This window comes from Plasmodium brasilianum, chromosome 9, assembly GCF_023973825.1.
Source record: "Plasmodium brasilianum strain Bolivian I chromosome 9, whole genome shotgun sequence".
Lineage (NCBI taxonomy): Eukaryota > Apicomplexa > Aconoidasida > Haemosporida > Plasmodiidae > Plasmodium > Plasmodium brasilianum.
The window spans coordinates 268,951-291,601 of record NC_090122.1 but is presented as its reverse complement, the minus strand read 5'-3'; the positions used below and the strand labels follow the sequence as shown (position 1 = coordinate 291,601).

At 27.5% G+C, this 22,651-nt stretch overlaps 4 protein-coding genes across 4 annotated transcripts; 3 read left to right on the top strand and 1 right to left on the bottom strand.

Annotated features, from left to right (window-relative positions):
* Positions 1–436: 436 nt before the first annotated feature.
* On the top strand, positions 437–6,859 carry MKS88_002684 (AP2 domain transcription factor; the record flags this gene model as incomplete). The annotated part of the gene is made up of 2 exons (XM_067215714.1): positions 437–3,742; positions 4,202–6,859. The coding sequence occupies 2 exons, from the start codon at positions 437–439 to the stop codon at positions 6,857–6,859; spliced, it is 5,964 nt and encodes a 1,987-aa protein (XP_067073266.1).
* A 3,083-nt stretch (positions 6,860–9,942) lies between these two features.
* MKS88_002683 (pescadillo-like protein) lies at positions 9,943–12,039 on the bottom strand (the record flags this gene model as incomplete). The annotated part of the gene is made up of 1 exon (XM_067215713.1): positions 9,943–12,039. The coding sequence occupies one exon, from the start codon at positions 12,037–12,039 to the stop codon at positions 9,943–9,945; it is 2,097 nt and encodes a 698-aa protein (XP_067073265.1).
* A 3,072-nt stretch (positions 12,040–15,111) lies between these two features.
* Positions 15,112–18,579, top strand: MKS88_002682 (uncharacterized protein; the record flags this gene model as incomplete). The annotated part of the gene is made up of 1 exon (XM_067215712.1): positions 15,112–18,579. The coding sequence occupies one exon, from the start codon at positions 15,112–15,114 to the stop codon at positions 18,577–18,579; it is 3,468 nt and encodes a 1,155-aa protein (XP_067073264.1).
* A 1,194-nt stretch (positions 18,580–19,773) lies between these two features.
* MKS88_002681 (prefoldin) lies at positions 19,774–20,707 on the top strand (the record flags this gene model as incomplete). Its single annotated transcript, XM_067215711.1, has 3 exons — positions 19,774–19,940; positions 20,296–20,400; positions 20,596–20,707. The coding sequence occupies 3 exons, from the start codon at positions 19,774–19,776 to the stop codon at positions 20,705–20,707; spliced, it is 384 nt and encodes a 127-aa protein (XP_067073263.1).
* Positions 20,708–22,651: the final 1,944 nt, after the last annotated feature.

Here is a 22,651-nt window from a genome sequence, read left to right as displayed (position 1 = left end):
GTTAATACATGTATGTATATATATATAGGAGGAAATTACTTCTTTTATCGGTGTCGATGAAGAATAGATATTGTATATAAACAACATAATTGAAAAAAAAGAAAGTATATGTATACATACATATATACGTATATGCATTATTTATAATGTTTAATTTTTATGGGCTCGGTTAGTTAAGTGAAATTATATATTTAAAAAAGTTATATAAAAGGGAAAGGTGTGGTGTATTGTGATGTTTAATATTTATTGATAAGTAAGACGGACGTGTGTCGCTTTTTTTTTTTTTTTTTGCAGTGCTATCTCCACTTTTTCTTCAACTTTTTAGCCTTCTTCCCTTCTTTTCTCTATCTTTGTTAATTTTGTTTATTTTGTGTATTTTTTTTTTTTTCCTTTCCTTTTTCTTTCTTTTTTTTTTTTGAATATAACATCAAGTCCAATGTTTGCTCTTAGAACTAGCTCAAATACTAGCAAAAAAACAGGTGAAGTGGATGAGAAAAATAAAAGGTCAAGTTCGAAAGGTGAGAACGAAAATTCGGATGAGGGAAAAAATGCATATATTGAGGATTCATTAAATAAGATGGATAATTATATGAACTATTCAGAACAACAGACGCAGTTATATCCAATTAGTAGAACAGCAACACCGCTTTTAATTAATATGGGAAGTATGGAGAGTGTGAATGAAGGGACGTTTAATAACATAGCAAAGGCAGCTACGATTTTAAATGATGATGATCATACGAAGCAATTAAGTGAAAATGAAGAAGACAATGATGAAGAACAAACGGATAAGCAACATAGTGGAAACTGTAGTAACAAATATGAAAATAATGATAAAGATAATGATGGTATTGATTTTGAATCCGAAAAAATGGGGTTAGAAATTAATGAAAAAAGACTAATTTGTGAGAGTGACGAGAAATTAGATAATACACATCCAAGTGAAGATATAAGTAATGATAAATTTTATATTAATTGTAAAGATGATAAGGTAGATGATGATTTAAAAGGGGAAGAAATATACGAAGTTGAAGAGATGGAAGAAGAAGAGGAAGAGGAGGTAGAAGACGTAGAAGAGGAACGAAATCCGCGGTTATACAGTATTAATGACAACAGTAATTCTTCTAGTGGTAATGGAAATGGCAATGTATGTGGTAGTAACAATAATGGCAACAGTACCAACAGCAATGATAACATAGAAGGGGGGGAGTCATTGTGTGCTTCATATAAAAAAAAAAAAAGTTCAGACACATCGGACTTCAATGAAAAGAATACCCATAATGATTGTAATAATAATATAATTATCAGTAGCAGTAATAGAAGAAGTGGATATGGAAAGAAAATATATGATGAGGAGGAGTCGAATGAGAAGCTTGACAATAATTTTATCAGTTGTAGTAATACATGTGCTTATAATAAGGAGGAAGTTAAGTCAGAAAACTCAACGGGCAAGGAGGAAAACGAAATGGACAATAACATGGATGACAGTAACAGTAATAGTAACAATAGTAACAACATCAACAACAGTAACAACAGCAATCATAGCAACCATAGTAACGATAATGATGACGATCAGGAGATCATGAACAACGGAAGTAGCGATCATTTCAAGCATACATTCATAAAAGATTTGCTGTCAAAAAAAACAAATTTAGAACAAGGATCTATAAATCAAAAGAAAGCATTTTCCTTAATTGACAATTTTTTGAATATAAAAAGTAATGATGATATGAACCATGATAGTCATCTTTATGAAAAATATTATACGGAGGATAGGAAAGAGGTAATAATGAACAACTGCTCTGGTGGCATTGTTGGAAGCTGCACGAGTATGATGAGTACAAACAACAATAACAACAACGGAAGCGGTAGCAATGATAACAGCAGTACTAACATGCCTTGCAGTAGTAGTGTGAGTAGTAACCACATGCCTTGCAACAGCAACGTGAGTAACAATGTGCTTTGTAGTAGTAGTATTAGTAATAATAAAGTGAGTTGTATTGGGCATCGAAAACATAACAGTTTTGACGGTTACAGGTGCATTATTGATAACACAAATAATATGAATGAATCTATTAGTAAAAGTGAACTAATTAAAAAATCAAAAATTATATGTTTAAGTTATTTAAGGATTATGAAAAGGTTAACATCTCTATGGGGGGAAGCAAACAAAGCATTTGAATATCATTTTGTAAATATATTAAATAATATAGAAATTAATAATTTAGATATATACTTGTGTTGTTTTTCAAATTTAAAAATATGTTCTGCTAAGAATTTATTTATGGATTCAGTTATTGAATGTTTAGAAGAATTAGAAATAATTAAAAAATTTAAAATGTTACAAAGTCATGGTGATATCATAATAGAAAAAACAAGTTGTTCAAGTGACGCGTGCTCATTAGATATTAACGAAATGCGTAAACAAATAATAGAAGAAGTAGAGAATAATTTGACAAAAGAAGTTGTTGACGAAATGCATGATTTAGCTTTAAGAAATCCATACTTTAGTACCTCATATTATCTAAGTAATAGTACAAACTCGGATGGTGAGCCCACCATATTAAGTATGTATTGTGGTGCACAAAGGAATAGCAATAATGTTTGCACAAATATCAGTAATACAAACATTGCACCTATCGATTTCAAACGGGGAAAGAACCATTTATATTGCAATAATAACAACAGTGTTAGCAGCATTAGTAATATTAACAACGTTAGCCATATTAATAATGTTAATAATGTTAACAATGTTAGTAATGTTAGCAATGTTAGCAATGTTAGCAATGTTAGCAACATGAACAGTATTAACAATAACAATAATAATAGTAGTAGCAGTAACGGAAGTAGAGTTCACTGTAATAATTTCTACGGTAATTGTGGAGGAGTAGGAGTAGCAAATACTCATCTTAATTATGGCTGTACCTTACACGCAAATCATTTTGCATGTACAAGTCCACTTCATTTAAATTGCATGAATAGTAGCCATTTTTTTAACTGCCCTAATAGTAGCACGAATGTTCCTCTGACAGGTGGGACTGCTGCTGGTGATAGCAATGGTAATAGTAATAACCATATCAATGGTAGTAGTAACAACAGCAATAATAATAATAACAGTAACAGCCATAATAATAATAGTAAAAGCTCATTTTTAAGTAACAACTGTAATGCGAATATGCGCATGAGCAGCAGAGGTAACAACATGACTTACAGTAACCATGGCTCTGTTTCCAATCTAAGCAAGAAGAAATGTAGTTACTCGGATGAAAACATTCTGAACAAATTAAATGTCAGCATTGATTATAATTCCTACAACGATTTTAACAACAATTATATTCAAGAAGCAGAAAAAGTCGTAGAAAAATACAAAAATCTGAGTAAGTTGAACTCTAAAGAAAGTGAGAATATGTATAGCACGTGTAGCCATTCTACCATGCATGATATAAACAATAATAATAGCAGCACCAACAACAGTAATAACAATGGTAATAACAACATCAACAACAATTGTAACGGTAACAGCAACAGTAATAGCAGTAGTAATAACAACAGTAATAACAACATTAATAATAGCTGTAATAATCTGAATGCATATATTCATTTAAAAATGTTCATGGCGGAATATGCAAATTCGTGTAAAAATGATAAGTCCAAGTTGAAGGACCTGGACATAAGTCCGAGTGATTTGAATATCTTGAGGCACCATCTCTACGCTCAGCTTAGCGCAGCACACGCGATGGAGGTAACGCATGCTTGTGCATACATACGTGCATACATACGTGCATACATATACGTGCATATATATTGCTTTAATGGATGTACGAGTGTATGTGGGATATCCGTGTACCACCATTCGTGCAACTACGCCTCTTTGCGGACATACCGCTTTATAGCTATGTTAAAGTTTATGCCCACATATGCATGAACTCTATATTTTTATATTATTTTATGCTGTTTTGTTTTAATACTATTCTATGCTGTTTTGTTTTAATACTATTCTATGCTGTTTTGTTTTAATACTATTCTATGCTGTTTTGTTTTAATACTATTCTATGCTGTTTTGTTTTAATACTATTCTATGCTGTTTTGTTTTAATACTATTCTATGCTGTTTTATTTTAATACTATTTTATGCTGTTTAATTTATTTATTTTTAATTTTTTTTTGTTTTTTTCCTCCTCCTATTGCGCATCCCTATGTAGGATAAAGGACTGAGTGACGTGTACAACAACATTGAGAATGAGTCCATGGATCTGAAATGTTATTATGAAAATAAATTGAAGCTTGACTGTGTTAGCAATAATGATGTGAACAAATTCCATCATCAAGATTACAAATATAAGGATGAAAACAACTATGATGACCGGGATTGTTACTCGAAGTATGATAGAGAACAAGGAGTGCTAAATATGAATGAGAACAGCTATAATTTGTTATCAAGTAGTCTCCAAAATATGCTAAGAAAGAGAAAAATACATGATAATCATCATATGCCCATGTGCAACAATAATAGCGGTGGGTGTAATGGAAGTGATGGGTGTAATGGAAGCGATGGGTGCAATGGAAACAGCTGTAATACGATTCTGAACAATAGTTCCTTCGATGACTTGAATTACTTATTATGTAACACAAACGTTTTAAAAAAGCTAAAATTTAACTTGTTAGAAACGAAAAAAAATTGCAATAATGATAGCGCTAGTAGTGGTAATAATAAGGGCAGTACTATTGGCAATGCTATTAGCAATTCTATTAGTAATGCTATTAGCAATAACATTGGCAATAGCATTAGCAATAGCATTAGCAATAGCATTAGCAATAACATGAGCAATAACATGAGCAATAACATGAGCAGCAGCATGAATGACATTAGCGGTAGCATGAACAGTATTAGTAGTAGTATTAACAACAATAATAATGTTGGCATAAGCAGTGGAGGAGGTGATTATAGGAAAAAGGACTCGAACGAGTTGTCATTGGATGATTGCAGTTCGCACATAATGCATGTAAGAAAAACTTTTGGATGTAAGAATAGTAATATAAATAATAGTAAAAATTTTAAAGAAGTGTTAACATTATCACAAGAGAATTTGAAAAAGAAAGGAGGAAGTATAGTAGGGGGAGGATGTGCAGGAGGAGTAGTACTCGGATCATCTTTTAAAAATACCGGGGATCATATAAACCCTAGTACGTTGTATGATTTTATATTAAAAACAAATAATTCTAATGGTTTACTAGAGAGTTCGTTACATAGTAGCAGTAGTAACATAATAAACAAACTAAGTAGTAACAATGGTAGTATTAGTAATAATCACAATCATAATAACGGTAGTAGCATTATGAATATGAATGTTGGTTATAATTTAAATAGTTCAAATAGTATTCAAAAAAAGAATAGCTACGATTATAATGCTGATTATAACTCTAAGATGAGTGCTAATGGTTCCGAAATGTCTTTAACGAATCAAGAAAGTAGTGATTTGATAATGAATAATAATGTCAAATCTGATGCTAGCATGATTATTAATAATAGTTACAAGCATAACAAAAACGATTTAGGTAGAAATATTGGAATGAATGGTAACAACAACAGTAATGGTATCAATAATAACAGTAGTAGCAGTAATGCCAATCACAGCAGTAGTAGTAATAATAACAATAATAATAATAAAAATAAAAAAAATATTAATACTAATAATACTAATAATACTAATAATACTAATAATAATAATAATAATAATAATAATAATAGCAATAGCAACAGCAATAGCAACAGCAATAGCAATAGCAATAGTAGTACCAATGCACATGTTAGTAGTAGTAATAAAAGCACAAAGAGTTTGAAAAACACGTCCACAATATCCCCTGTACCAACAACAAATTACGGAATGGGGAAACTTAAATATGAAATGCCTGTGGGTGTGAACCCTAATGATGATAAAGTAAAAGGGGTATATTTTTCAAAATCACCTAGAGGTGTAGGAAAATGGAATGCATATTTTCAAATAGCTAACAATAAGAGACTATTTACAAGTTTTAGTGTAAGTAAATATGGATATAATGAAGCAAGAAAATTATCCATATTAAAAAGAACGGAATGGGAAAAGGAATATAAACATCATACGGATTTAAAAAATTCGGATGGGAAAAAAGGAAAAAAAAAGAGTAGTAATGTAATTACAAGTAGTAGTAATTTAGTAAAAAATAATGTAAAAAATATTTCTTCCTTAGGTAATAATTCTAATCATTCGAACAGTGATGATTCTATGACCTATACTAAAGATAGTAAAATGAAAGATGACTGTTTACTATACTCAAATGATGATGAAGATGGTTGTCTAATAAGTAACAAATTAACAGCAGATATAACTAGCGATATGAACGATCCACATATATTAACAACAGGCAGTAGAAAAATGAACAAGTTAACTATGGCTAATGGTGCTAATAGTAATCATCATCATCACCATCAACATAATAATAATAATGCTACTACTGGCAATAGTAATAATAATGACTATGTGAAAGTAGAGGATAACATAAATTTTTTTATTGAATGCGCAAAAAATGATAGTGGCTCATTTAACACAGTTGATTTATTAAGATCTAGCTTGAATGCGGATAACAGGAAAAGTAGTAACACCAAAAAAGGCTCTCTAAATTTTGGCTCCAATACATTAATTAATTCGTATACTAATGGTGGTATAGACAATAAGCAATCATTAAACTCTTCAAGGATGTTATCTAACTCGTTAGGCCTGTCAAATAAATACATTCGAAACCTTCACTTTCCTGCCATCGATTCACATGCTGTGAGCAACTTTTTGGAAGCAGTGGCGGATGATCAGAAGATTTCTTCCTAGTTTTTCAAGTGAAAAAAAAAAAAAAAAAAAAAAAAAAAAAAGGAATATTGTATGTATAAAGTAAACAGAGATTATAAGTAGCTGAAGGAGGAGAAGACCATTTATGGGAAAGAAATGCACAATGGTAGGAGTGTGTGGCATGATACCCACGCATTAACATGTGTGCGTAGCGGTGTATCCTATTAGCGGTGTGTCCCGTAAGTAGTGTATGCATATTGTGATAAAAACAAATAAAGTGTAACAACAAACCGTTTGAGTACATGTTGTATAAATCCCGATTTGTGCGCGTATTTGTATATGTGTACATACGCATATCCGTTCGCGGCAGTTTTGCTTTTTTGATTAAGATTCCCCTTTTATCTTATTTCTTATTTTTCATTTTTCATTTCTTATTTCTCATTTCTTATTTTTCATTTCTCATTTTTCATTTCTCATTTTTCATTTCTCATTTTTCATTTCTCATTTCTCATTTCTCTTTTGTTTGTTTGTTTTTGTTCCTCAAATTTTACGTTTATTTTTTTATTAATAATTTTGAAAGCCTGGCGCATTATCATGTGTATATATATATATATATATGTGTTAACATATATACACACGGACACATATATGTATATATGTATACCCCTCTAGTATTATTATTTTGTTTTTAATTGCATTTTTAATGGTTTTAATAATCATTACCGTTCCAACCCCTTTTTTTAAATGTACCAAATGCGTACTATGTATTCATGTATGTATGTATATATATATGTATTTATATATATAAATATGAATATCTACCTTACGCATATAACTCAAGTGAAAAAGGAAAATAGGGGAAGTAACATACATATATATATATATATATACCCGTATTTTAAGTACACTCTTATTTAATATTTTTATTATACGCACTGAAAGTTGTTTTTTTCTTTTTTATTATTTTTACCTTCTCAAGGTATTTTAGTCCTTCACATTTTCGTTTTTTCCTACTTTCCTTATGCCTTTGTCCACTTTTTATAATTTCATTATGCCTTTTTCCTTTTTTTATATTTTAATTTTCCATCTTCCCCTTTTCATTTTTAATATAAAATTGTATGGAGTTCATAATTCCACATTATGTAATAATATACTATTTAAAGAAATATGCAAAAAAAGGCAAAAAAAAAAAGTATCAAAGAAAAAAAAAAAATTAATAAATAAACAATTTGCGTATATTGTAGCACATATATATATATATATATATATATATATATGTATATATGTATTACCTGTATTATGTATAAATATGTGCGTATATATATGCTTCTCTTAATGATTGTTTTATTATTATTTTTTTTTTTTATCTTTCGCAACTGTTAAATAGGTAAAAAAAAAAAAAAATTTCTTTTTGTTAATTTATTTTTATCAAAATGTATTTTTTTTTTTTTTTTTTTTTTTTAAATATTTTAATTTAAAGATAATATTCAAGTAAAATTAGTTTATTTATAAAGCACAACAAAGTTAGGAAGAAACGATAGGTGGAAGAGCTTAGCAGTTGCAGTATGAGGTTTGGAAAATGAAAAAAATATAGGAACATAAGAATGTATATGTACATAAGAATGTATATGTGCATAAGCATGTATATGTACATATAGATACATACATATGTATATATATATACAAGTGTATCCATATATATATATATACATATATAATGGTAAAAAAAAAAGAGAATTCTTCATATCGAAGGGGTTTTAGAAAAATGTAAAGCAGAATATAACTTGGTGTAAGGGCAATTATACCAACGCTTTGAACATGCTTTCACTATTCAGGAGGAATAACATAAAAGAGTGGGAATTCTGTAAGCAGAAATATTTTAAATTCCTTTGATTATCACTAGGGACGGAATTAGATTGTCAAAGTTTCTATTAAAAAAAAGGAAAAAAAATGATAATGATACATTAAGTAAAAAAAGGATAGATCATATACGATATCACCTTTTATTTTTTCAGCACATCGGTTTGTTAATGTTTGTTAATGAAAAAGCATCAATTAAGTGGGGCCAAAGGCGATATTTCAAAAAATTTAAAGATTCAATTATGTCTTTTTAATGCCTTTTATAGCTTAAGTTGATGCATATGTATATACGAGATGAATATACCACATTTATGAACGCCTCTTCCTTTTTATGGTCAATTTGTTCTTTTTCGAATGCCAGAAAAGGAAAAATAGAATAGCATAAAAAAAAATAATTGCTTTTTTAATCATATTATGGTTTCCCAATTAATTACCTACGGTGGGTGAAATCGTCTTGTGAGTCCTGCAGGTTAGACATTGCACTTTTCATTTGTGCGTGTAGGCATATAGTAGTATAATAATGGTAATTCGTAAAAATTTTATTTGTAATGAATATGGTAAAAAATTGAGAGGTGAAAATGAGACGATGATGATGTACTGCAAAAACTTGCTTAGAAATGTTATATGTACGTATTCTAACCGCTTAATTGTTTGGTGCGTACATATATAAGTATATATGCATATATATATGTATATATATATGTATTATGCATGTATGTATTTATCCATTTATTTATTTTCTTACATTTGTACGTCTTCACACGTGTTTATAAATATACAGTGGAAGCAGCGACTATTGTGAACACAACACAATATTCTGTGGAAATGTAATTTATAGAAAAAAAAAAAAAAAAAAAAGGCTACCCATATGATGGTAATCCATATATACATTTTGAATAATTATATTCTTAAAATTTTTTTTTTCCTCTTTCTCTTAAGGAACAGTTCAAGTTTATATTAATGGGTCATATTATTAGGTAATAAGAACTTAAAGGTATACATATGCATAATGTAGTAAATAACATAATGAGCTGCAGTTATCATTTTATACATTATCGTAACAGAATGGGATAGGTATCATCTATCATAAAATGTGGGTGAAACAGATTAAACTATGAAAATGGGAAAGAAGCTGCATGAAATAACGAAAGAAAGAGAAAGAGAAAGAGAAGGAGAAAAAGAAAAAAAAAAAAAAAAAATTACTGCTCATATTCAAATGGTTTTAATTCAAAATAGTGTGTTTTACTCTTCATCCTCTTTCTTCTTCATTTTTGCAACCCACCTTTACCTCCACATCCCTTTGCTCTTTTATTTTTCTTCTTCTTCGCCCTTTTCATAAAATTTTCAATCGTTAATTTTTGTTTTCTTTCTTCCCTTTCAATAAGTGCGTATAACTTTCTCTTCTTTTTACTCAAAGCAATTTTATGCCTTTGTATTTCCTCTTTTTTTGTTGAGTCATTTATGCTGGATAAGTCAACATCTTCTGTTATTTTCATTTTGTCATTATTATTATTATTATCTTCATTCTCTAATTCGAATTGACTATTTAAAGCAGCAGTTCTACATCTTTGTAGAGTTATATTAGTAATTTCGTCATCTGATTTTAACAATTCTTCATCATCAGTATTATTATTGGCACTGTCCACTTTGCCTAATATCCTTTCTTGCTCCTCTTTATTATTTTCTTCATTCTGAGTTAGAATCTTATTTATTGCATATTCTTCTGTTTTTACCAAATTTTTAAAATTATCATCTTCAATGAATGGAGAAAGATGTACAGGCAAGGTTTTATTAACAAAATAATCACTGCAAGGTAATATTTTTTTTTTATTTAAACAATCAAAAATGTATTGCGGTTGTATTAAAAATCTTCCTAGTTTATTATATTCATCTATTTTTTTGGAGTTATGCAGTTCTAATATTTCATGCGTAATATTTTCGCTCTCATATTTTAGAGGAGAAAATATGTTATTCCAGCATATCATACCACCGCATGATAAAATAATTATTGATAGTACGTCAAGGGGCATATCGCTGTGAATATAGAAAATGTGGTTTCTAAAGAGTTCTTCCAAACCATCTTCTTCGTCGTTCGCATTATGCTTTATGGCGTGGTTAAGTTTGACGTTGTATTCCTTGTTACATTCCGCTTTAGGTTGCGCGTGTGTAACGTCTTCAACAGTAGTATCTATGTCTGCCCCCCCGTTTCCTCTACCCGTTATATCTTCACAATTTTGAGAGAGCCCAAAATTTTTGGTAATATCGTTATCCCCATTTTGCGTAAACAGATTGCTACTTGAAGATGTAGCTTCTGCAAGATCAATCTTATCGTCTTTTTTTTTTTTCTTTTTTTTTTTTTTTATTTTATTTTCCTTTCCATTTTTGACCTTACCATGTTTACTAATTTGTTTGTCGCGTGCAATGGTGCAAGCGATGCTATCTTCTGCACCTACTTTAGAATCCGCCATTTCCTTTGCCTCCGTTTCGTTTACTGCTGTTCCCTTATATGGATCCCCCAACGGTGCGGTGTTACCGTAAGCTGAGAAAAGGTGGTCATAGGCTAGGTGATTTAACTTTTCATTTTTGCTAAGTTCAATTTCTTTGGGAGGATATTGTATGTTGTCCACTTTATATAATTTAAACAAAACGAATTTTACCAAAGAAACATAATATTCCGTAAAATTGGATATTATATTAAAATTTATTGAGTTATCAAAGTAAGGAGTAAATATATATGGAATTAGCCAAGTGATTTTTTTTTGTAATATTTCTGCTTGTATATAATAGCCTTTTACACTTATAAAAGCTTTTTTTACTTTATTTGTTTTATAAATATAATAATGAAAATGATTTTTTAATTCTGTACAGCTAATAATTAGATTATTTTTAATTCCCAAATGTTCATTGGACGGTAAAAGAGAATATGCGATGATACAATTTAGTGCATCATCCAACTGTTCTATGGCATATGAACATATGGGAAATCTTTCTTTTATGATATGGTCTAATTTATACCTTGGAAAATTTTTTATAATTTTTTTACATTTTTCTTTATCTTGTAACTGTGTTTTATAATTTTTATATTTTTTTAAATAAATTTTTATTTTTCGAAAATCGGCAATAATTTTTTCATGCGACAACTTTTGAAAATCATTTCTGGTGTAATATACTTTATTTCTGTAAAACCGACGTCTATATTTTAAAGGAATATCTTTAAAATCCTTAGGATATATTCCTTTGAAAATGCATAATTTCCGGAACTGCTCTTCATTTAGAAACAATTTCTTCAATATGTAATTCTTCGTTAAATACTTTCTGTCCTTTTTCTTTTTTATTTTTTTTCTTAGCTTGTGAATGTGCATTTTGGATCACGTGTAGCAGTGTAGTGTAGTAGTGTGGTGTAGCAGTGTGGTGTAGTAGTGTGGTGTAGCAGTGTAGTGTAGTAGTGTGGTGTAGTAGTGTGGTGTAGCAGTGTGGTGTAGATGGTAAATACCAATAGCACTTACAGCTAGTAAAATGCGCTTGTACGTGCAACTGGTAAATACCGCTGATACGTGTAGCTAGTGATGGGATACCTCTTTTCCCGATGCACTTTGTAGAAGTGCGGACGTATGTATGATAACTTAAATGGTATTATATTTATTGAAGGAACGCTCAGCACGCGAAGAAGATAAAGCTCCCAATATTAAACAAACCGCAGAAAATTAAAACGTTTTTCGCTATAGTGGTATTATACATATGTATATGCATGACACGCATATGTATGTATGGTCGTATATATATACGTAAATTATAGAATTGTATGTGATGAAAAAAATATGGGACTACAAATAAGGCGAAAATGAGACCATGTGAGTTTGTTAAAATTTCATAATGCTAAGGCGATTTTATTGGTAAATTTCTTTTCTTTTGTAATCTCCAAATTTTTGGGAGTCCATTCGCTTAAATGTATGTGCCGTTCCAAATGGATGAACATACAAAAATATATTTACATGTATATTTTACATGTATATTTTACATGTATATTTTACATGTATATTTTACATGTATATTTTGCATGTATATTTTACATGAATATTTTACATGAATATTTTACATGTATATTTTACATGTATATTTTACATGTATATTTACATATATATTGATATATTTAATTATTTATTTACTGCTCTATGTTTATCCTTTTTTTTTTCCACCACATGCGTTAATGTTTACTTCATTTTTTGTGCCGCGCATAGTTCGTAAGTTTCAATATGAAAAATAAAAACAAAACAAAAAAAAGTAAAATAAAACATAATAAAAAAAAGTAAAATAAAACATAATAAAAAAAAGTAAAATAAAACATAATAAAATATAATAAAACAAAATAAAATGCACGTATATGTTCGGTTAATCGTTCGCCGTTTTTAAAAAAAAAAACAAAAAAAATTGCTACATAAAACGGTGCCATCAGAAGATAGCAGTCCGCACTGGAAGTTTATGTAATGCTTACTATATTGAAATTCAGAAATTAGAGAGGAAAAAAACGAATTAAATTTATAGAGGATAATTTTAGCGTAAAAGAGGTTTAAGGCTTAAATGCGCAAATATGTACTCCCATTTTTAAGTAAATTTTTACCTATTATTTTGCGTTCATTTTTACGCCCATTTTTTCGAATATTTTTATGTTAATATTTATCCTCACGTGCTAAATTATATTCCAACGAAATGCTACTTTTACGGATAGTCATTGGCACTGTTTGGCTTTACCCTACGGGGAGTATAAAAGTGTTTAAAATTATATAGTTCCAAAATGACGGATTGTGCTAACACTTTAAATACTTACAAAAAGAGGAGGTTCCTTCGTACCATCTTGTGTAGTAGCATGTATACCTGGACATGGTTGTGCAATTAAAAGGGTTTAAACATAAGTGTTGATATGTACATACATATAAACATACATGTATGTATGTATGTATGTATGTGTGTATGCATGTATGTATGTATGTATGTATGTATGCATGTATGTATGTATGCATGTATGTATGTATGTATGCATGTATGTATGTATGTATGTATGTATGCATGTATGCAATATAAGCTTGCAAAACCCACATTTCGCTCTTTTTGCCGTTTTCGTTTTTTCCTTATTTATGATGCCTTACAAAATTGTAAATATTTTTGCATTCTTTGTTGAGCAAGAAACATAGTTATGTTCGAGCCTACAGCACTCGTATGTGCCACATCACAAGCTGTTTCAAAAATTGTAAATTATGTATGTATAGTTTGCTTGTTCCTTCTTCAGAACTAATTATAATATGCTACATGTAGCTTATTAAAACGGCGTGTAAATTAATCACAGGTGAGTCTTTTTTTTTTTTTTTTGTCTCAAAAATTTTAATGCGCTATATGTTATTTTAAAAAAAAAAAAAAAAAAATTCAATTGGGAAACTCAGAATGGTAAGGTACAACATCTCAAAGCTTGTTGAACTACAACAGGGTGGTACATTTTTTTTTTTTTTTTTTGAGAAAAAATAAAATTTTTTATGTTAATATTTTCTTTCTACATGATGTAGGAGGAACAACATATATGCTTTTTTTTTTTTTTTCTTTACATTATCACAAACGTATTGCATTTATATAATTCACATCCTCCATTTTGATAAGATACAGGATAATGCAAACATGTCAGAGATGATGGCAAGTATCCCTGTACATTCGCTGTTCCTTTGAAGGGCACGAGGTGTAAAAAAAATTGGAAAAACGTAGGAGGGGTACATAGATACATAAATATATATTTTTGTAATGAAAAAAAAAATGAAATATTCTCCCCGTCAAAATGATTATGGTCTAATTAGGAACGTCAGTATATCTTTTTTTTTTCCATTTTTTCATTTTTATTTGACCATTTTTCTTCTATACATCATAGAAATAAAAGGACATTTTTACCCATTATTTTGTGCCAATATAAAAAAGTTTCTCTCTTTTTCGTTCTCCTTCACTTTTATTTTTACTTTCTCATTTTTTTTTTTTTTTTTTTTTTGTCTAAATTGCTGAGAAGATCCATTGCGCTTAATTAAAGAGAGTTAAAACAATAGTATACACATTATGCATATATATATTTTTACGCTTTTTTTTTTTTTTTTTTTTATCAAATTCTATGTTTATCAAAAGGGGAAAAAATTAATGAACTGTATTTATTATAGGAAAATTTTCACTGTAAGATGTATATTTTTGTTACTCGTTATGTAGACAAACATATGCGAAAGCATATGTATATTTACATATATATACCTACGTATACTTATTTATGCATATATATATACACATACATATACAAAGTCCTACGTACGTGCATGTGTGTATTTACGTGTGCACATGCGCATTATACGCTCTCATAAATTCGCTAATCTTTCCTTAAATTATCGTACGAACAAAAAAAGGGGCATAAAAATATGGGTTTTCAATCATGTGCTCATAAAAAAGATAAAAATAAAAAAGATAAAAATAAAAAAGATAAAAATAAAAAAGATAAAAATAAAAAAGATAAAGAAAAAAAAGATAAAAATAAAAACGATAAAAATAAAAAAGATAAAAATAAAAAAGATAAAAATAAAAACGATAAAAATAAAAAAGATAAAAATAAAAAAGATAAAAATAAAAAACTATATACTTCAACTAGCAATGAAAACATAGAAGATAACATTGTGTCTGATTTTATATCAGAAAAGGCTGATTCGAATATAGGCATAAGAAAGGGTAATAGGAATGTTTATCAAAAAAATGACCAAATGAAGAAAAGTTTAATCAGTTCAAGTAAGTCTGATGCTAGTAAAAGAGACAGCAATTTTTCTACAGTAGAAGAAGCAGTTAAACAAAATAATATCATCAGTACTGTTAGAACTAATGATTCTATTATTAGCAATGAGGACACTGTTAGCTACCTAAGCACAGAGCTGAAGAAAGATCATACTTCTTTGGATTATCCACTAGATGAAATAAGTGGCAAAAGTTATTATGATAATACCAGTTTTGTAAATTTTTCCCCAACTGAGGGTGTGGAAGATGTACAGAGCGGTACTGTTGAATATGTGGAAGGAGATGAAGAAGAAAGGGGGCAATATTATCTTACAGACAGTGATAGAAAGAGCTGTATGACCACGTCTAACAGTGTTAAGAGGAGAATTGATCATGGCTTGGACGAAAAAGCAAAAGAAAAAAATGTTCCATTTTGTAGAGATGGGACAAATATAAGAAACACGGAAGGGAAAAGTGCCGAAGGGAGTAAGATTAATGATAATGATAATGCTAATGGACGAGCAGACAATAAAATTAAGGCCGTAAATAGAGCCAATAGGATAAGCGAAGAACAAAGGAGTAGCAGCAAACTTGAAAACTTGAAAGACATTTTACATGATCAGTTGAAAAAAAAGAAAAGCTTATTGTTAGAAAAATTAAGGGCGAGAGAGCACGAAAAAAGAAAGTTAGAGGAGGATGTAAAAAATGCAGGACTTGAGTTGTTTAGAATAAATAAAGAAAGTGAGCTTTTAATAAACAGAGAACAAGAATTAATGAACTCCTTGGAAAGTATTAAATGTCAAAAGGATATTTACACAAATGAAAATATAGAATTAAAAAAAATGTATAATAATGAACTACTTGAATTAAAAAAAGCATTAAATTATTACATAGAAATAGATTACAAATTGAATAATAGCCTCTTAGAATTAAATAACTTAAAAAAATATTATGATTATGTTCATGTAAATTCTAAGATCAGCGAGAATGTTCTTTCATCAAATAAGGAAATGAAAATAAAGCAAAAAACAATTAATAAAAAGGAAAATATTTTAAGCAAAATGAAACATGAACTGAACGAATTGAGCAGCAGAATTAGTATAAAAAAAGAGTTGTACAAAAATGAAGAAACGGAATGTCAAAATTTGCAGAAATTAATAAAAGAGGAAAAAAAGGAGGTATCTATTTTGAAAGAAGAAAAAAATAAACTTATCAAAAATTTTAATGATTCAATTAGTAACATGAAGAAAAGAGATGAAGCTATTGATGAGATTAATAACAAGTTAAATCAATTAAAGTCAAACGTAAGTGAGTTAGAAAAAAGTATTGAACAGTTAAAAAAGGAGAACATAATTGAAAAAGAGAAAAAGGAAAAGCTCCTAATGGAATTTAGGATGTTAAAAAGGGATAAGGAAAAGGTTAAAATGGACAAGGAAATTTTAGAAAAAAATATAGAAGAAATATGTCAATATAATGAAAAAATAAAAGAAAAAATTCGAAATGAAAAAAAAAAATACGATGAGATTAATGATGTAATACAAAATATACATAAAGATGTACGAATAAGAGAAAATAAGATAAAAGTAATAAAAAATGGGATTAATCAAAACATAGACAAAATTATAAATGTGTATACAGAAGAAATTAAGATTGGACATTTCTCTTCAAAATTGAAGAGTGAACTAGCTGCTGTTAAAGAAAATATTATAAAAAAAGAAAGCGAAATGGAAAATTACAAAAACGATATTGTTCGTATTAAAATTCAACAAATTTTGGAAAGCACCAAAAGAGAAAATATGGAAAAAAAAATGAATAAATTAAACGAAGAATATGATGAAAAAAATTCCATTCTATGCAATTATGACAATATTATTAGAAAAAATCATCACTTGATAGAAAATAAACAAGTAGAAGTAGATAGATTAAATGAGGAGTTCGATAAAAAGAACAAAAAAGGGGCAGACCTACATGGTATTCCCGTAACATTAGAAATGAAGATACAAAAATTAAATAAACAAATTAGTGATATAATAAAGGATAGCAGATTATTAGAAAAACAATGGTTTTTCAAACAATCTGAAATGATAAAAATACAAAATGAAAATAGCAATATTAATGAAGAGATTTTAAAAGGGAAAGATTTATGTTTAATATTAGGACAAAAAAAATGTGAACTTCAAGAAAATTACAAAAACGTTAAAGATATTATTAAAAAATTAAATAAAAACATTTTATATATTCGCTTACAGTTAGAAAAGTTTGCTTCTAAAAATAATGACACATTACTTAAAATTGAAAAAATAGACGATGAAATGCTCAAGTGGAATGAAAATATAAATGTAAAAGCAGAGGAATATAAAAACAAGAAAGAAAGTCTGAACATAGATATAAATAACTTGAAAAATGAGAAAGAGCAATATCAACAAGACTTGCTAAATTATGAAAATAAAATACTTTTTTTTGAAGAAAAAATTACAGAAAAAAAAAAATTGAAAGGAGTAATTAAGGAATACATAGAGAATAAGGATATTATACAGTTAAAAAAGCAACAACAAGAGAAAAATATCTTCATAGAAAATATGAAAAAGCAAAAAAACATTATTTTAGCAAACATAAAACTTGCCTTAAGTAAAAGAAATGATTTAGATAATAAGAAGGAATTATTTCAAAAAAATTACGAAAGTGGTGTTAATGTTTCTTTCAAAATACAACATGAAATTTCATTGCTAAAAAAAAATGTAAAAACAACAAAAAATAAAAAAAAATACTTAACTGAGCATTTAAGTGAACTCACAAAAACATATGATCATTTATTAAATCAAATGAAAGACCAACAAATATACTTTTCATGTTTAAACCAAGAATACAACATGTATCAAGGTATAGTCCAAATTAAAAATTTTGAAAAAAAACATCGTTTTCAAGAGTTGTTAAAATTTCAAAATGCTGTAAAGAATGTTCACATACTTGAAAATTCTAAAAAATCTTATGATCATATAAAAAAAGCCTGTTCTACGCAAAAGAAAAGACTTTCATCAATTATAAATATTTTGCAAAATTTTAGTACCAACAATGAAAAATATACTCAGTTCATTTCGGTAATACTCGAATGGATTACCAATTAATTCGTGCCTGCACGTGGTTAGACATAAAAGGGGGGGGGAAGTCAAAGTGATGAGATTGCGCATATATTCCGTTTTTTGCTCCTTGCAATAAACGGAAATTCTCCTCACCCTATACATTATATATGCCTTCCTCTGTATGTCCCGCCCTTCTTGATGCTCCGTTTGCTGCTTTTTTTACAGCTCTTTTTATTTTTAACACTATGTTTGAATATCCTTTACATGCATTGTTTGTATTCCTATTTGGCTTAATTTTTTATTTTAAAACGTTGTTCTTCATGATTGTCTCTCTTCGTCCCATGTTAATTTTGATATAAATTTTTTTTTTTTTTCATATAAGGTTTCTTGTTATTCGGCACTTATTACCTACGTCAGATGGTTTTATTTCGTTTTATTTTAATTTTATTTTCCACATTTTTACTGCATTCTTTGCTACAATTTTGCCATATTTTTTACTTCAAATTTGCTGCATTCTTTGCTACAATTTTGCCATATTTTTTGCTTCAATTTTGCTGCATTCTTTGCTTCAATTTTGCTGCATTCTTTGCTTCAATTTTGCTGCATTCTTTGCTTCAATTTTGCTGCATTCTTTGCTTCAATTTTGCTGCATTCTTTGCTTCAATTTTGCTGCATTCTTTGCTTCAATTTTACCGCATTTTTTTGGTACAATTTTGCTGCAATTTTTTTGTATACATTTTGAAATTCTTTTACATCTCGCAGCTACATTTCGTAATTAATGATCCTGTTCAAAGCCCACTACTTTTATACGATGTACAGTTTTTTACTTATTGTTAAAACATTTACTTTGGCATTATTATAAAGTTTATTATTATTATTTTTTTTACGTTTTATTGTAAACTTTTTTATGAGATAATCCGCAATTATTTTACTATTTTTTTAATTTTTTTGAAGTACCAGTTATAATGTTTCGGAAAAATTAAAAAAAATTTACATTTAAAAATATCAATTAGAAAGGAAAAAAAAAAAAAAGGACAAAAAAAGGAACACTATATGATAAACGAAAGCTCAGCTGAGTGGACAATTCTCTTAACTCATAATAAGAACAAATGAATGAAAAAAAAAATAGTTGACATTACGTTGTTGCAAATATTACGTAAAGTTGTAAGAGCGTTTTTCCTTTCTTCTATTAATTTTTCTTCTTTATAAAATATTCTCGAATTCTAAAATGCTATAAAGATGAATTTGTATGATGCACTAGGAAATGCTGCATTAAGTGAAAATAATAACGAGGATTTCAAAAAATTAATTCTTAAAAGTGAAAGTTTTATTGATGATGTTTTACATCAACAACTAAAAGAAAGGCAAAAAAAGAGAGATGACATACTTCAAGACATATTTGATATGTAAGAGCAGGAAATTATAAAAAAGATAATTGTGGCACGTGATGAATAATTCGCACCTTTTATTTTGTTTTATTTATTTATTTATTCATTTATATGTATATATATATATATATATATATATATATATTTTAGCCATTTATTTGTTTATTCTTCATTATTTCAATGTATATTTTGACAAATTATGAAAAGTGTAATTTTTTTTCTTATAATAAAAATGAGCCAAATTTATACAGATAAACAATATATATTCTTATTACACATTTAGTGTTGATACTTTATGCTTTGTGCTTAAACCCCAGCGGGTATTTTAAAAAAAAAATTTCCTAAACAACACAAAATATTTTTACTTGTCCAGGGAAATACTAGTCGAAAATCTCAAACTGTTTATCAACATGAAGGATCAAAAAGAAATAGAAACGCTTACACTACTAGGTTGTGACAGTTACGCTTATGCAGACATGTAATTAACCGAAAAAAAGAACAGCTATTAATTATTACGTTGAACCTTCGTCCTTTTTTATTAGTGTGTATGTGTTTATGCGTATGTATTTATATATGTATATATATATATATATATATATATATATATATGTATTTTTTTTATTTTTCGAATGCGTTATATGTCTTTTTTTTTTTTTTTTTTTTTTTTTGATAGAATAGACAAGAACAAAATTTTCATACAAATAGGATATGAATTCTACTTAGAAATGCCTCTAGAAGATGCCATAGTATTCTTGAAAAGGAAAATAAATCTTTATGAAGAGTAAAAGATAAAAAAAAGAATGTCACATATGTCATGAATGATACATCATACATTATATATATGTATATGTATATGTATGTATATATGTATATGTATATGTATGTATATATGTATATGTATATGTATGTATATATGTATATGTATGTATATATTATATGTATGTATATATTATATGTATGTATTTATTATATGTTTGTATTTATTATATGTTTGTATATATGTATATGTATGTATATATGTATATGTATATGTATGTATATATGTATATGTATGTATATTTTATATGTATGTATTTATTATATGTATGTATATATTATATGTATGTATTTATTATATGTTTGTATTTATTATATGTTTGTATATATGTATATGTACGTATACATTTATATGTTTGCATATATTTATTTTGTTATATCTCGTTGTGGATCTCCACGTAGTTACATGTATAGTAACCTTTTTGCTTCTTTTAGAAAACTGGTCTACTGGAATAAACAAATATCACGAATTAAAGCACACATACAAATAGTAATTAATACCAGAAAACTATTTGATTTTGTATTATCTGAATTTTCAAATGATTTATTTTAATATGATGATATTTTAACTATTCGTATTTTAAAATTTTAAAATTGTATTATTTTAATATTTTATTATTTCATTATTTTAATATTTTATTGTTTTATTGTTTTATTGTTTTATTGTTTTACTGTTTTATTGTTTTATTATTTTAATATTTTATTATTTTAATATTTTATTATTTTATTATTTTAATATTTTATCATTTTATTACTTCTGATTGTATGTGCATATAATAAGGTCATCTTTTCTTTCCTTTTTTCCCGCAGTTAATGAGAGCTCTTTCAAATTTGGCTTGACATAAGTACCAAAAAAAAAAAAATAAGGCTCCTTTAAAATATGCCTTAATAAGATTACAATTTCTCGGCGTGATTATACACCTTTTCAATGCTTTTCCATTTGTTAAAGAAAACTAATTTTTACACAAATATAGTTATTAAAAGAAACACATTTAAAACATAAAGATAGCTAATTTGATATACACATTTAAGGATCCTGCACACTTTAAATTTTATATAAAATACATGTGTGCGTATTCAGTACAACCGTTATGAATAAATTTTATAACATAGGTAGCCATACAGTTATTTAACTTCCATTTGTATTCATTTTTATTTTTTATGCTTTACATAGCAATTCTATCCTTAACAAATTACAACGTTATCATTGTGTTAACGTGTTTTACTTCTTTTCATTTTTTCCATGCACGATAGAAGTTTTTCAGTATTTCATTAAGCGCATAATTCAGTAAGTCAATATTTTAAAATTATTGAACTTTTTTTTTTTTTTTTTTACCAAAAATGCATGAACATGTCATAATTTTTACTAATTATTATGAACGGCTAAGAATAATACGAATCCTTTTCAGAAAAAAACATGAAAATTTTGCAAAAAGATGCATAAATTATATTTCAATGTGCAAAAAATTAAAAAAAAAAAAAAAATTCAATCGAATTTGGAACTTTGAAATACTTTTTCCTTCTTGTTTGTTTTCTTATATGTTTTTTATCTCAATTTTTTATTTAATCTTTTTACTTTTCAAGTTTATTTAATTTTGATTGATTATACTATTTAGTACTTTAATTATTTAATTGTACGTTTTTAATTTCACTTCATGTATATATACTAACATCTGTTTAATTTTTTTTTTTTTTTTTTTTTTTTTTTTATTTATATATACGTATATATAATTGTGTATTTATAATTGAGTTAAAAATTAACACACCTTTTATCATCAATTTGATAATAATAAAATAATTCATAAATTTCTTGAAATAAAAGTAGAATAAAGAAAAAAAAAAATACACATGATTCCTTATATGATAAAAAAAAAAAAATATATATATATATATATAAGTATATATATATATAA